The 10,973-nt window shown below is 41.2% G+C and overlaps 1 protein-coding gene across 1 annotated transcript; it reads left to right on the top strand.

Annotated features, from left to right (window-relative positions):
* The first annotated feature begins 539 nt into the window (after window positions 1–539).
* On the top strand, window positions 540–10,058 carry LOC138962998 (uncharacterized). Its single transcript, XM_070334973.1, has 12 exons — window positions 540–1,317; window positions 1,704–1,839; window positions 2,928–3,108; window positions 3,780–3,950; window positions 4,354–4,445; window positions 4,959–5,185; window positions 6,150–6,394; window positions 6,864–7,086; window positions 7,437–7,526; window positions 7,804–8,018; window positions 8,249–8,449; window positions 8,861–10,058. Exons 1-12 carry the CDS (start codon window positions 1,077–1,079, stop codon window positions 9,014–9,016), a joined length of 2,178 nt encoding a protein of 725 aa, XP_070191074.1. The 5' UTR covers window positions 540–1,076; the 3' UTR covers window positions 9,017–10,058.
* Window positions 10,059–10,973: the final 915 nt, after the last annotated feature.

Here is a 10,973-nt window from a genome sequence, read left to right as displayed (position 1 = left end):
AATGTTATCGGTGTGTTCCTTTCGATTAACAGCTCAATATACTTCGAGCACTTCTGAAAAATACAATGTGGGTATGTGTTTTGTTCTTCAAATATTTTCACATTAAAGGAAACTGAGTCCCTATTGCCACGAATTCCGTTTATCCTTACTTGTTACAAATGAGAAGCGGATGAAACGCATTGTTTGTCCGTGTCAGTGCTTTGTGAACGTTTCATTATGAAATGCTACTGATTTGAAAAAAATCCTAATCATAGTTGCTGTAACTACTACCCAAAACAAAAAACCCCGCCCCCCCCCCCCCCCCCCCCGTCCCGCGCCCCCCCTCCCCCTCTTGCAGCAAACAAACAAACAAACGGTTAATCAACACCAACAGCAAACAATCTACAGCATATAAAAATGCACAAGAACATCAAAAATAATAAGGTTTTTAAAAAATACAGAAAGAAACACGTAAAGTGATGCCATTTATTGTGTTCCAATATGAAAACGACGTTAAACACCAAATAAAGAAAGAAAGAAAGTGTTCCAATACAATCTTATCAGCCAGACACGTACGCATTTACCACATAACTCAGACCCGGTTAGGTTAAAGAGCGGACATATACAACATGACCTGTTTTCTCTCGATGCACCGGTAGCCAATGTTCACATACACCTTGACCTACTTGAAGCGTGTGCGAGTATGGAGCTGGGTGGGGAGTGGGGGTGTCATTTTTTTAACGGGCTACATGTGTCGAGATCAGTAGGCCGATTGTTTTAGCACCGGTTTCCTTATCAAACTTATCGGTACATACATCAACGCATCTTAAAAACAATAAGAACATCTTGGTACACTTTTTGGGGGGTGAAGCGTACATTTTTACTGAAAAAGATAGATGTTTAGCTTGGTGAAGTTTGCATAGTTTGATTCTCACTGCTCATCAGCATTTCTATAGATCTCATTAAGACAGGTAACACAGCATCTGCAAATATCTTTGCCTCGTGGCGTATAAGATGAGAACATTGTGAGTTATGTGGTGATTTCAAGAAGTTGGAGCATCTCTATCCTGAGACATCTTCAAAATTAGCACAAAAAAATGACGTGTTTACACTGTTCTTTACAGTGCTTACTTTTGACATGTATTCTGTGTACGTTGACGGGATGCTCACAAGCGGAAGAAACTATCAAAAAGCACACAAAACGCGCCGTGACGATGGTTAACTTTCCGTTCCGTAATGTGTCCCTCCCGTGGGAAGATCGTGTTGCTGACCTGGTCAACAGACTGACCCTGGAGGAGATACAGGACCAGATGGCGAAAGGAAGATCCGGGGGAAACAGTAAGAAATATGTTCTATGTGTGTACGCCATTCGACTGGGACGTCCAGACAGATGTTTCTCTCTTTGCTTGTGTGATTTGTGTTTGTGTGTGCGTATTTAACTATCAGCTGCCATTTGGAAAACAACCCAGTGGGTCAGTTTGATTCAATTAGTGTACAGTGACGAGGAACCTTGCGCAGTTTCATCCGAAGTGCTTTTTAAAGTGCAATTGTGTGTGTGTTTGTGTGTACGTGCAAGCGTGCGTGCTTGTATGTATGTATGTATGTATGTCTGTCTGTCTGTCTGTCTGTCTGTCTGTCTATTTCCTTACCTGCGCGACCATTACACCCCAAAGGTGTAGGCTAACGCTGATTCCATTCAAAAAACTTGATTCTTCTGTGAACAGAGGGTCCAGCCAAAGCGATAGCCAGGCTTGGTATCGGTCAGTACCAATGGTCAACAGAATGCCTCAGGGGGTCCTCTGCTCCGGGAGCACACGGCACGAGTTATCCCCAGGCTTTGGGTCTGGCCGCCGCCTTCAGGTAAATCAAACACTCTGCCCAGTTAATGTGGTCATTTGCAGTTATTATGTTTACGATGCTCAAGTAAATTAAAGGCCCTTCCAAGTTTGGTTGGCCTTTGTGCAATATGTTTCATGATGTTCAGGTAAATTAAAGATTCTTCCAACGTTGACTGGCTTTGTGCAATATGTATCATGATGTTAAATAAAAGACTCTTCAAACTTTGTTGTGCAATATTTATGTTTAGGTAAATTAGAGACTCTTCCGAGTTAGTATGGCTTTGTGCACTATTAATTTATTTTTGGGATGTTCAGGTAAATTAAAGACTCTTCAAAATGTGCATGGCTTTGTGCAATATTCATTATTTGGACATTCTTGGAACAAAGTGCACAGCCAACATGTGAATGCACCCAACTCGCCTGATGATTTCAGTCGATTAGCGATTGAAGGCTACAGACTTCTAACCCTAGCTGTGATATATTATATATACAAACCAACATCCGCTAAAGATAGACTGCTAATGCTCTGCTCTGATATCCAGACTATAAAAATGAATCATTAGTTTATTCAAGAGGACACGTAACATTAACAAGTACAATTTCGATGTGTATGATTATTTGACTTGGAAGCATGTGGGTTAACATTTTGTAAAGTGTATAACATTTTTTTGATGTGTATTATTTATGATTTGGAATTGTGTACGGAATAAATTATTTATATATGTTTCTATGAGGCGCTTAGAACTGTTTTAGGATTTGCGCCATATGAATATCCTCATCATTGGTAAATTACATCGAAATTCAACGTTCCACACCAGGGCCGCACTACCGGGGGGGTTATGGGTGTTTCGCCCCCCCCCCCCCCCCCCTAACCTAAACATGTACCTCACTTATTTAAAACATTTTTTATTATTGTTTATTTTATGCCGTTTCATGTAAGGAGCGACCATTTTCCTATCTCAGAATATGACTTACCCATCAGGAAACATCCCCCTGGGCCACCGCTGGCAACCCCCCCCCCCCCTCCTCTTAGCCTAGTCCGGCCCTGCATACCCATAACTTTCACGATTTTTGATCCTATATTTAGGCAAGTGAGTTTCTGTCGAGCAGCCCAGACCTGATTTTCAAGGTAGCTGAAGCCACAGGGGTAGAGGTGCGGGGTCATCACAAGTTCTTCGTGGAGCAGAACAACTACGAGGAACACACAGGTCTCTCCTGCTTCTCCCCTGTCATCAACATCATGAGGGACCCGCGATGGGGTCGAAATCAGGAGGGTCAGTTGCAGAGTTTAGTGAAAAAATGCTATAATATATATGCATAAGGATTATGTTCAGAAAATTGCACTTCAAATCAAATCACTTTGAACACTGTACATGCTAACTGTGGGTTCAAAACTGCATAAAGAGTGTTTGAAAGTGTCGCGTATACAAGTATGTGCACTCGTGTTCTTAAAGTGTACACGGAATTCACTGTTCCGTAAGAAAGTGATCACCCTGAACACTTTCAGGGCATTTGTTTTGTACATTTTCAGACACTTTATTAACACCCGCAAATCTGTTTATGCCGTTATCAGGTTTAGTTTTAACACACGTAGAACACTGTGAACAGATTTGCTTCTTACACCGGCCATTGCGATTGGCGTGCACATGTTTTGGTTGCGTTTGATGGATTAACAGGACTTACACCTAGATAAGTATGTAGGCAGACACTCAAGATTTTGCGGAAGTGATTGCAATGAAGCTCAACAGTGTGTGACTAGCGTCTTCGTCACACATGGATTAAACAATGCTTAATTTTCTTTGTAAACACACATACAATTCACATTCGTAGGAATGAACACAACAGGAAGTCTACGGTTTATAATGTTTTTCATGACATATTAAACTATCTGTTTCTGTGGGAATCGCTTTTTTGTATTTGTTATATCATCTATTTCTGTGTATTTGTCCGGTTGTCATTTAGGAAACATACGGAGAAGACCCTTACTTGTCTGGTGAGTACGCTGCGGCCTTCGTCCAAGGTCTCCAAGGCAACCACTCTCGCTACGTCCGTGCCAGCGCTGGGTGCAAACACTTTGATGCCTACGCTGGCCCCGAGAATATTCCTGTGTCCAGATTCCTTTTTGATGCACGGGTAAAGACCCAATATGTGTGTGTGTGTGTGTGTGTGTGTGTGTGGGTGTGTGTGGGTGTGAGTGTGTGGGTGTGTGTGTGTGTGTGTACGTGTGTGTTTGTGTGTGTGTGTGTGTGTGTGTGTGTGGTCGTTTGTTTTCTATTGACGAGTATTGCTATTTTGTTTGACTAAATCTGTACCCCAAGCTTATCAACAGCCTTGTTACGATTATTCAACTGTCCCAAGAACAAGTATCATAAACACAACGATTAACGTGCCCCTCTTCTTTCTTTCTCTGGTTCTTCTTCTTTTGTTTCCCGTGTCATTCGAGTCTTTGGCTCGTCCATTCGTGTTTCTTCCGTTTCTTTTACTTTGTGTTCGCAGTTGTATTATTTATGCTTTTTTGTGCCCCTGATTGTGGCAGGTATCGGAGAGAGATTGGCGAACGACATTTCTACCTGCCTTCAGAAGATGCGTGGAAGCAGGAACGTACAGCCTTATGTGTAGCTACAATAAGTACGATTGTTACATTCTCTGTGCTCCCTGTACTGAAGTTACTGCAATCGTTCTTTCCGATTGCACTGCGTGATAAGACCCTTAACATAACCTTATTTCCTGTATGAGCCACCTGCAAATGATCTCGCGTCTGTCCAGACTAGCACATTAATCGACACAAAAATATGTAATGCCTGACCTCTTTCTGTATTGAATCGAAAAGTGTAGGCTATGTATAAATAAAACGTACATCGCTTATTGAGATATGTCAAATGTTCAGTATTACTGTATTGATAAAAAAAAAGTTGAGACAAATCTGAAGTGGTTTACATGATGTTTTACACGGGGAGGAAGGTACCACAGGCACTCGACACGAGGTGGGCGGGGCTTATGTCTTGGATGTCGCTTGGTTAGGGTGATGGACGGTCGTCTCTCCTACAGTTTATTAATTTTTACTTTGATATCGGGGCCCGTGACCAGTGCCTGTGGAAGGTACCATTTGTAAAATGTCCTGAACACTTGTTTGAATTCCAGAATCAACGGTGTACCAGCTTGTGCTGACGAAACACTTCTGACTGACATTCTACGAACGGAATGGGGCTTCAGGGGCTACGTGGTCAGCGATGGAGGGGCGCTGGACATCATCAACGGACGTCACGTGTTTAACACCACAACGGACACCGTGGCTGCCTGTGTCAACGCTGGCTGCAACCTGGAACTGCCGGGAGACAGTGACTTTGGACCTGTCTACTTGTACATGTGTAGGTCATTTATTGTCCACGCATGATTTTTTTCTATGTATATGAGATGATAATGAGTAATGTTTTCCATAAAAGTATTAATGGAATTGGTTCGTGTTCTGAACTGGATTAAGATTTACTTACGCACACGCAGGTTACAATGTGTAATGACAGTAATTAAAAAAGCGTTAAAAGGCAACCTTTGCACATTTTAATTAGCTTAAGTATATTAGTTGTTTAATATTAGAAATCACACACACACACACACACACACACACACACACACACACACACACACACACACACACACACACACACACACACACACACACACAAAACATTTCAAATCAGTCTGCCTAAATCTCGCGCTTACTTAACCACTCACTCACTTATTCGTTTACTCACAAACTACACCCACTTGGTCAATTGATCCGTCTGTCCTTCCAGTCATCAAAGTATTCTTGGACCAAACCAACCAACCAGCCAACAGACTCGGAAGCGAGCGGTTGCGAGTTCGACCCTGGGTCAGGGCGTTAGCAATTTTCTCCCCCCCTTTCCTAACCTAGGTGGTGGGTTCAAGTGCTCGTCTTTCGGATGAGACGAAAAACCGAGGTCCCTTCGTGTACACTACATTGGGGTGTGCACGTTAAAGATCCCACGATTGACAAAAGGGTCTTTCCTGGCAAAATTGTATAGGCATAGATACAAAATGTCCACCAAAATACCCGTGTGACTTGGAATAATAGGCCGTGAAAAGTAGGATATGCGCCGAAATGGCTGCGATCTGCTGGTCGATGTGAATGCGTGATGTATTGTGTAAACAATTCCATCTCACACGGCATAAATAGGTCCATGCACCTTGAGTCCGAGTCTGGAGATACGCGCGCGATATAAGACTTCATATAACATAACAGATTACTCAAAACACACTCTTTCTTCTCGTTTTCCATCTCTGAGGTTTTAAAGTATAATGACTGTTTTGCAGTGGAGGCAATCAAACAAAATAAGTTGACGGAAGCTAAAGTCCGTGAGATGGTCAAACCGCTGTTTTACACCAGAATGAGGCTGGGCGAGTTTGACCCACCGGAAATGAACCCCTACAGCAAACTGAGCTTAGCGGACGTGGAGACTGCGGAGCATAGAGCATTGACATTGGAGGCAGCCATGCAGACCTTCGTCCTGCTTAAGAACAACGGGGTTCTGCCTCTACATAAGACTGGAACGATTGGGGTCAGTGCCAAATAATATGTGTATATTCGTTAAATGAAGGGTTGAGCTTCTCCTTTTTCAATTTTAGAACTGCAAAGGAATTTTATCCCGAATATAAGATCAGTTAAACCTAGCCCGAGAGAAATGCATGTTTTTGCAGAATAAATACAACATGTTAATGCCATTTAAGCTAAACATCCAGACCATATATCTCAATTAGGCACATTCAAGGATAAATGTATAGATTTAGCTGACATAAGAGACAAGCGATTGACAGTAAAGTTTTACAAATTAACACAACAACGTGAACTGGACCCATAATATGTGGAACAAGTCGGACCTTTTCGGGAACGAGATGTCAAAATCAAATTTTTATTTTTATTTTTTATTATTCTCTTTATTTATATAGCGCCTTATCCGAAGTTCAAATCAGAAAATAACAACAACTCTTTGATTTGTGTATGTTCGTCGTTACTCCTGTGTCATGAAGGTAGTTGGACCAATGGCCAACAATGAACAGCAGTTGCTGGGCACCTATTCCGCTGTTCCGACATGGAAGTATATGATATCTCCACTGGAAGGCCTGACTCCACTGGCTTCGAAGGTACAATATGCTTCTGGCTGCGACGATACTGTCTGCAAAACTTACAACTCTTCAGCAGTAAGACGCGCTGTGTCTGGCACATACATCAACTTTGTCGTCTTGGGAACTGGTGAGACTGGTTTTTATAACTGTTAAATATTTTTCTTTGACAATGTTGTTTTCGTATTTGTTTAACATATTTCTTTTTCTATAACGACTCACCTGATAAAATCGCGATTGCTGCTGCGGATATTATTGTTATTGTTGCTGATCTAAGTGTGAGTCACCATTATTTTTTTCCACGTAGTATTATTAACAGAAGCGATCAGTGTGTGTGTGTGTGTGTGTGTGTGTGTGTGTGTGTGTGTGTGTGTGTGTGTGTGTGTGAGAGGGGGGGGGGGGTACTGTGCGTGCTTGGGAGTGTCGGGTGCAGGTATGCGTGATAGTGCGCGTATCTGACACTGTTATTACCTCTTGAAGGTCAAGCCGTAGAAGCAGAAGGTCAGGACAGACCAGACACGGAACTGCCAGGACATCAGAAAACCCTTTTACAGGACGTCATCAGCAACAGTGAGTGGAAAATTAAATGTCTGCATGGTCTTTGTTTTACAACTATATTCTCGCTACTGTGTACATAAGGCAGATGATTAATACAGATGTGCACATTCATTATTCATTACGTTTCTATCCCACGTTAATATCAGTATATCAAACCGGAAAGCTTAGAGTAATCAACTGACGTGAAGAAGAATATGTTAGCATCTGTGAATGTAGACACCTAGGCATATAATTATGTACATTCTACTAAGTACACACATGACAATGTCAATACATTTCTTATACTCAGCTCCTTCCGACACGCCCATTGTACTACTGCTGTTCAACGCCGGTCCTGTCAACATCTCCTTTGCTGACCAGGATCCACGTGTGTCCGCCATAATGGAATGTTTCTTTCCTGCTCAGGCAACTGGTGACGCGTTACGTCACGTCCTCCTTAATGACGTCAGGGGCGCGGTGCCTGCTGGGAGACTGCCATTTACATGGCCACTGCTTGCGTCACAAGTGAGCATTAGTGTAATGTAAGAGTTCAGCCGAAAATTGTCAACTGTTATTGAAACATTATTGAAAACAAAGCAATGTATTTTTCACTAAAGTCAAATCGAACAGGTAAAAATAAATACCAGTTTCATGTGTCATCCTCAGCATTTTGTTAAAAATGTGGCGTACACATCTTGCTTTTTCTGTGAATTATAACATCCTGTTTCAGTTGATTTTGCTCTTTCGTGTTTCAGATTCCACCAATGGTGAACTACTCGATGAAGGGCAGGACGTACCGCTACTTTGAAGGAGACCCCCTTTACCCGTTTGGCTACGGACTGTCCTACACCACGTTTGAGTACACAGCCTCTGTCCACACCACCACTGTCAGGGCCGGACAACCACTGACCGGTTCTTTCTGGATTAGAAATACGGGAACATTCGAAGCTGACGAGGTACAACTTTCGTTGTGTCGATCTACCCTTGTATGCTTCTTACATCTTTTTACGGGGTGGGTCGATTGGGGAGGAGCGGGGGTGGGTTAAGGAACAGAAACTGTTAGGGCAGAGCTCGCGATAAATACAACATATAGAAGACTACGCTTTTGTACACGAACAAACAAACACACAACAAAATAAACAAACAAATAAGCAAATAAACAAATAAATCAAACTAACAAACAAACAAACAAACAAGCAAAACAACAAACAAAGTAAACAAACAAACAAACAAAAAGACACAAGGAAATAATGACAAGAGAACTAATCCGATTTGCCCCAGTACAACTTGCAATCCAAAAATTACTTTCAATTCACTACCTCAACTTTATTGTCAAGTGTTGCTAAAAGGGAATTGGTCGTTGCTAGGTGACGCAGGTGTACATCGCATGGCACAACAACACAGTCCCGGTCCCCAAGCTCCAGCTGGCGTGGTTCAAACGCTACACCGTACCGACAGGGGGCGCACATGTAGACAACTCTCATTGCCCGTGGATATACAGATTGATCTATTTGACAAAATGATTGTTCCGATTTTACTATATGGCTGTGAAATTTGGGGTTCAGGTTCTTGCGATTTAGCTACGAAGCTTCAGTTGCGTTTTTATAAGATAGTTTTCAAACTAAGAAAATCCACCCCTAATGCAATGGTTTTTGGCGAACTTGGAAAATATCCCTTAGATGTCAATATGAAATGTAGAATGCTCTGTTATTGGTATAAACTAATTGACCCAGTTAACAAAAACAAATTTTCAAGTGTTGCTTACAGATTTACCTATAGACTATATTCGCAAAAGATGTTTACTTCTGATTATCTGTCATGCATAGAAAAAACGTTAAGTGATATAGGTCTTTCTGGGCTTTGGATACAACAAGAATTTGTTTCTCAATATACATCTACTTGGTTTAAAGAAAAAGTAAAGCGGTGTTTATATGACCAGTATATTCACAATTGGTTCTCAGAAATGGATACAAAAGACATTTTTTGTAATTATAGAATGTTTAAAGATAGTTTTGTGTGTGAAGACTACATTAAATCCTTGACGTTCCAAAAAGTCGTTACACTCATGAAATTTAGAACTACAAATAACAACCTGCCAGTACAGAAAGAAAGATACCTTAATATACCTAGAGCGAATCGCATTTGCAGAAAATGTACATCAGAAGATATAGGAGATGAGTATCATTATTTGTTTGTTTGTGACTTTTTCAATGAAAAAAGAGCAGAACTTATTCCACCATTCTACTGGAAAAAACCAAATTCACTTAAATACAAAAAACTGTTTGTATCAAGAAATACGAAATTGTTGACGAAACTCTTGGAATTTATAAAATTAATTAGTAGCAATTTTTCATAGTGCTGGGATTTGTTAACCGTATTTTCGTTTTGTGTCCCCCATTGCCAGGAATCAATGTGTGTGTGTGTGTGTTTGCATTTTCTGTACTATAATATTTTGTGTTCACTGTTTGTGTACTTTTGTTTTCCAAATATTTATTTCATTTTTTCTTTTCTTATCCTCTATTTTTCTTTTTGTTTTCTTTTTTTCTTTTTTGATCACTTGGTACTTTGTGCATTTTTGAATTTGCGAATATTGTTTATAATGCCCCTGGGTAATGAACAATAAAAACTTGACTTGACTTGACATCAAGGTGGACTTTGTTGTGGAAGCCAGGTCCATGGCGCTCTGGTTTGACGATGGATGGCATGTGAAAGAGGGTACATGTTTTTCTCGTTCTGAATTTGCTTGTACCCTTCATTTCTAACTTGTCCCGTTAGAGGCCATTACATCGGGCGCAAACACCAAGTACGACTTTTTAATAGAAGCCAATTAAGTCAGTGGCGCTGTCATTTGGCGATGGATTGCACATGAAGCCAGGTAAGTTCTTATTTACCCCCCCCCCCCCCCACCCCGCCCCCCCCCCCTTCATTAATGTTTTAGTTTTTCTAACACTACGAAGCGGCTGTGACAGGAGGCGTTGATATCAAAGTAGACTTTCTGGTGTTGGTTGGGTCTATTGCGCTCACGCTGTGGTTTGACGATGGATGACAATTAAGTCAAGGGGTGCAGGTGTTTATTTTAATTCCTGGTTTTTTTTTCTTTTCTATTTTCTCTGCTTTCTATATAGAGTTATTAGATTATTTCAAGGTCCTTGAAGAGGGCTGTCACATTTAGGGAAAGTGAGGGGAACCTCACATGGTTCTCACATGGTTCTGTGCTTTGACGAGCGATGCCATCTGTTTGCTGTTTTGCTGGTTTGCCGAAACTACCCCCCCCCCCTCCCCTCCCCGTCCCCCAACCCCCCATACACTCTATTCCACCAACCTAATGCACTTAAATTTAAAAAGTTGTTTGCTACTAACAAAAAGAAATTGCTAAAGAATATTTTGGACTTTATCAATAGAATTTGTAACAGTTTTTCATATTTGTAAAAAAAATTTTTATTTACTATATTAGCATATATTATGATTGTATTGATTGTA

Source organism: Littorina saxatilis, linkage group LG3 (genome assembly GCF_037325665.1).
Source record: "Littorina saxatilis isolate snail1 linkage group LG3, US_GU_Lsax_2.0, whole genome shotgun sequence".
In the NCBI taxonomy this organism is placed as follows: Eukaryota; Metazoa; Mollusca; class Gastropoda; order Littorinimorpha; family Littorinidae; genus Littorina; species Littorina saxatilis.
This window is presented reverse-complemented; position numbering and strand designations above follow the sequence as displayed.

Bases quoted from the DNA above. Each gene is read 5' to 3' on its own strand.
- LOC138962998 (XM_070334973.1), top strand. From the start codon at position 1,077: ATGACGTGTTTACACTGTTCTTTACAGTGCTTACTTTTGACATGTATT. The intron at 4,446-4,958 runs GTACGATTGTTA...TTTGAATTCCAG, and splicing joins CTTATGTGTAGCTACAATAA to AATCAACGGTGTACCAGCTT. The intron at 7,087-7,436 runs GTGAGACTGGTT...TACCTCTTGAAG, and splicing joins CTTTGTCGTCTTGGGAACTG to GTCAAGCCGTAGAAGCAGAA.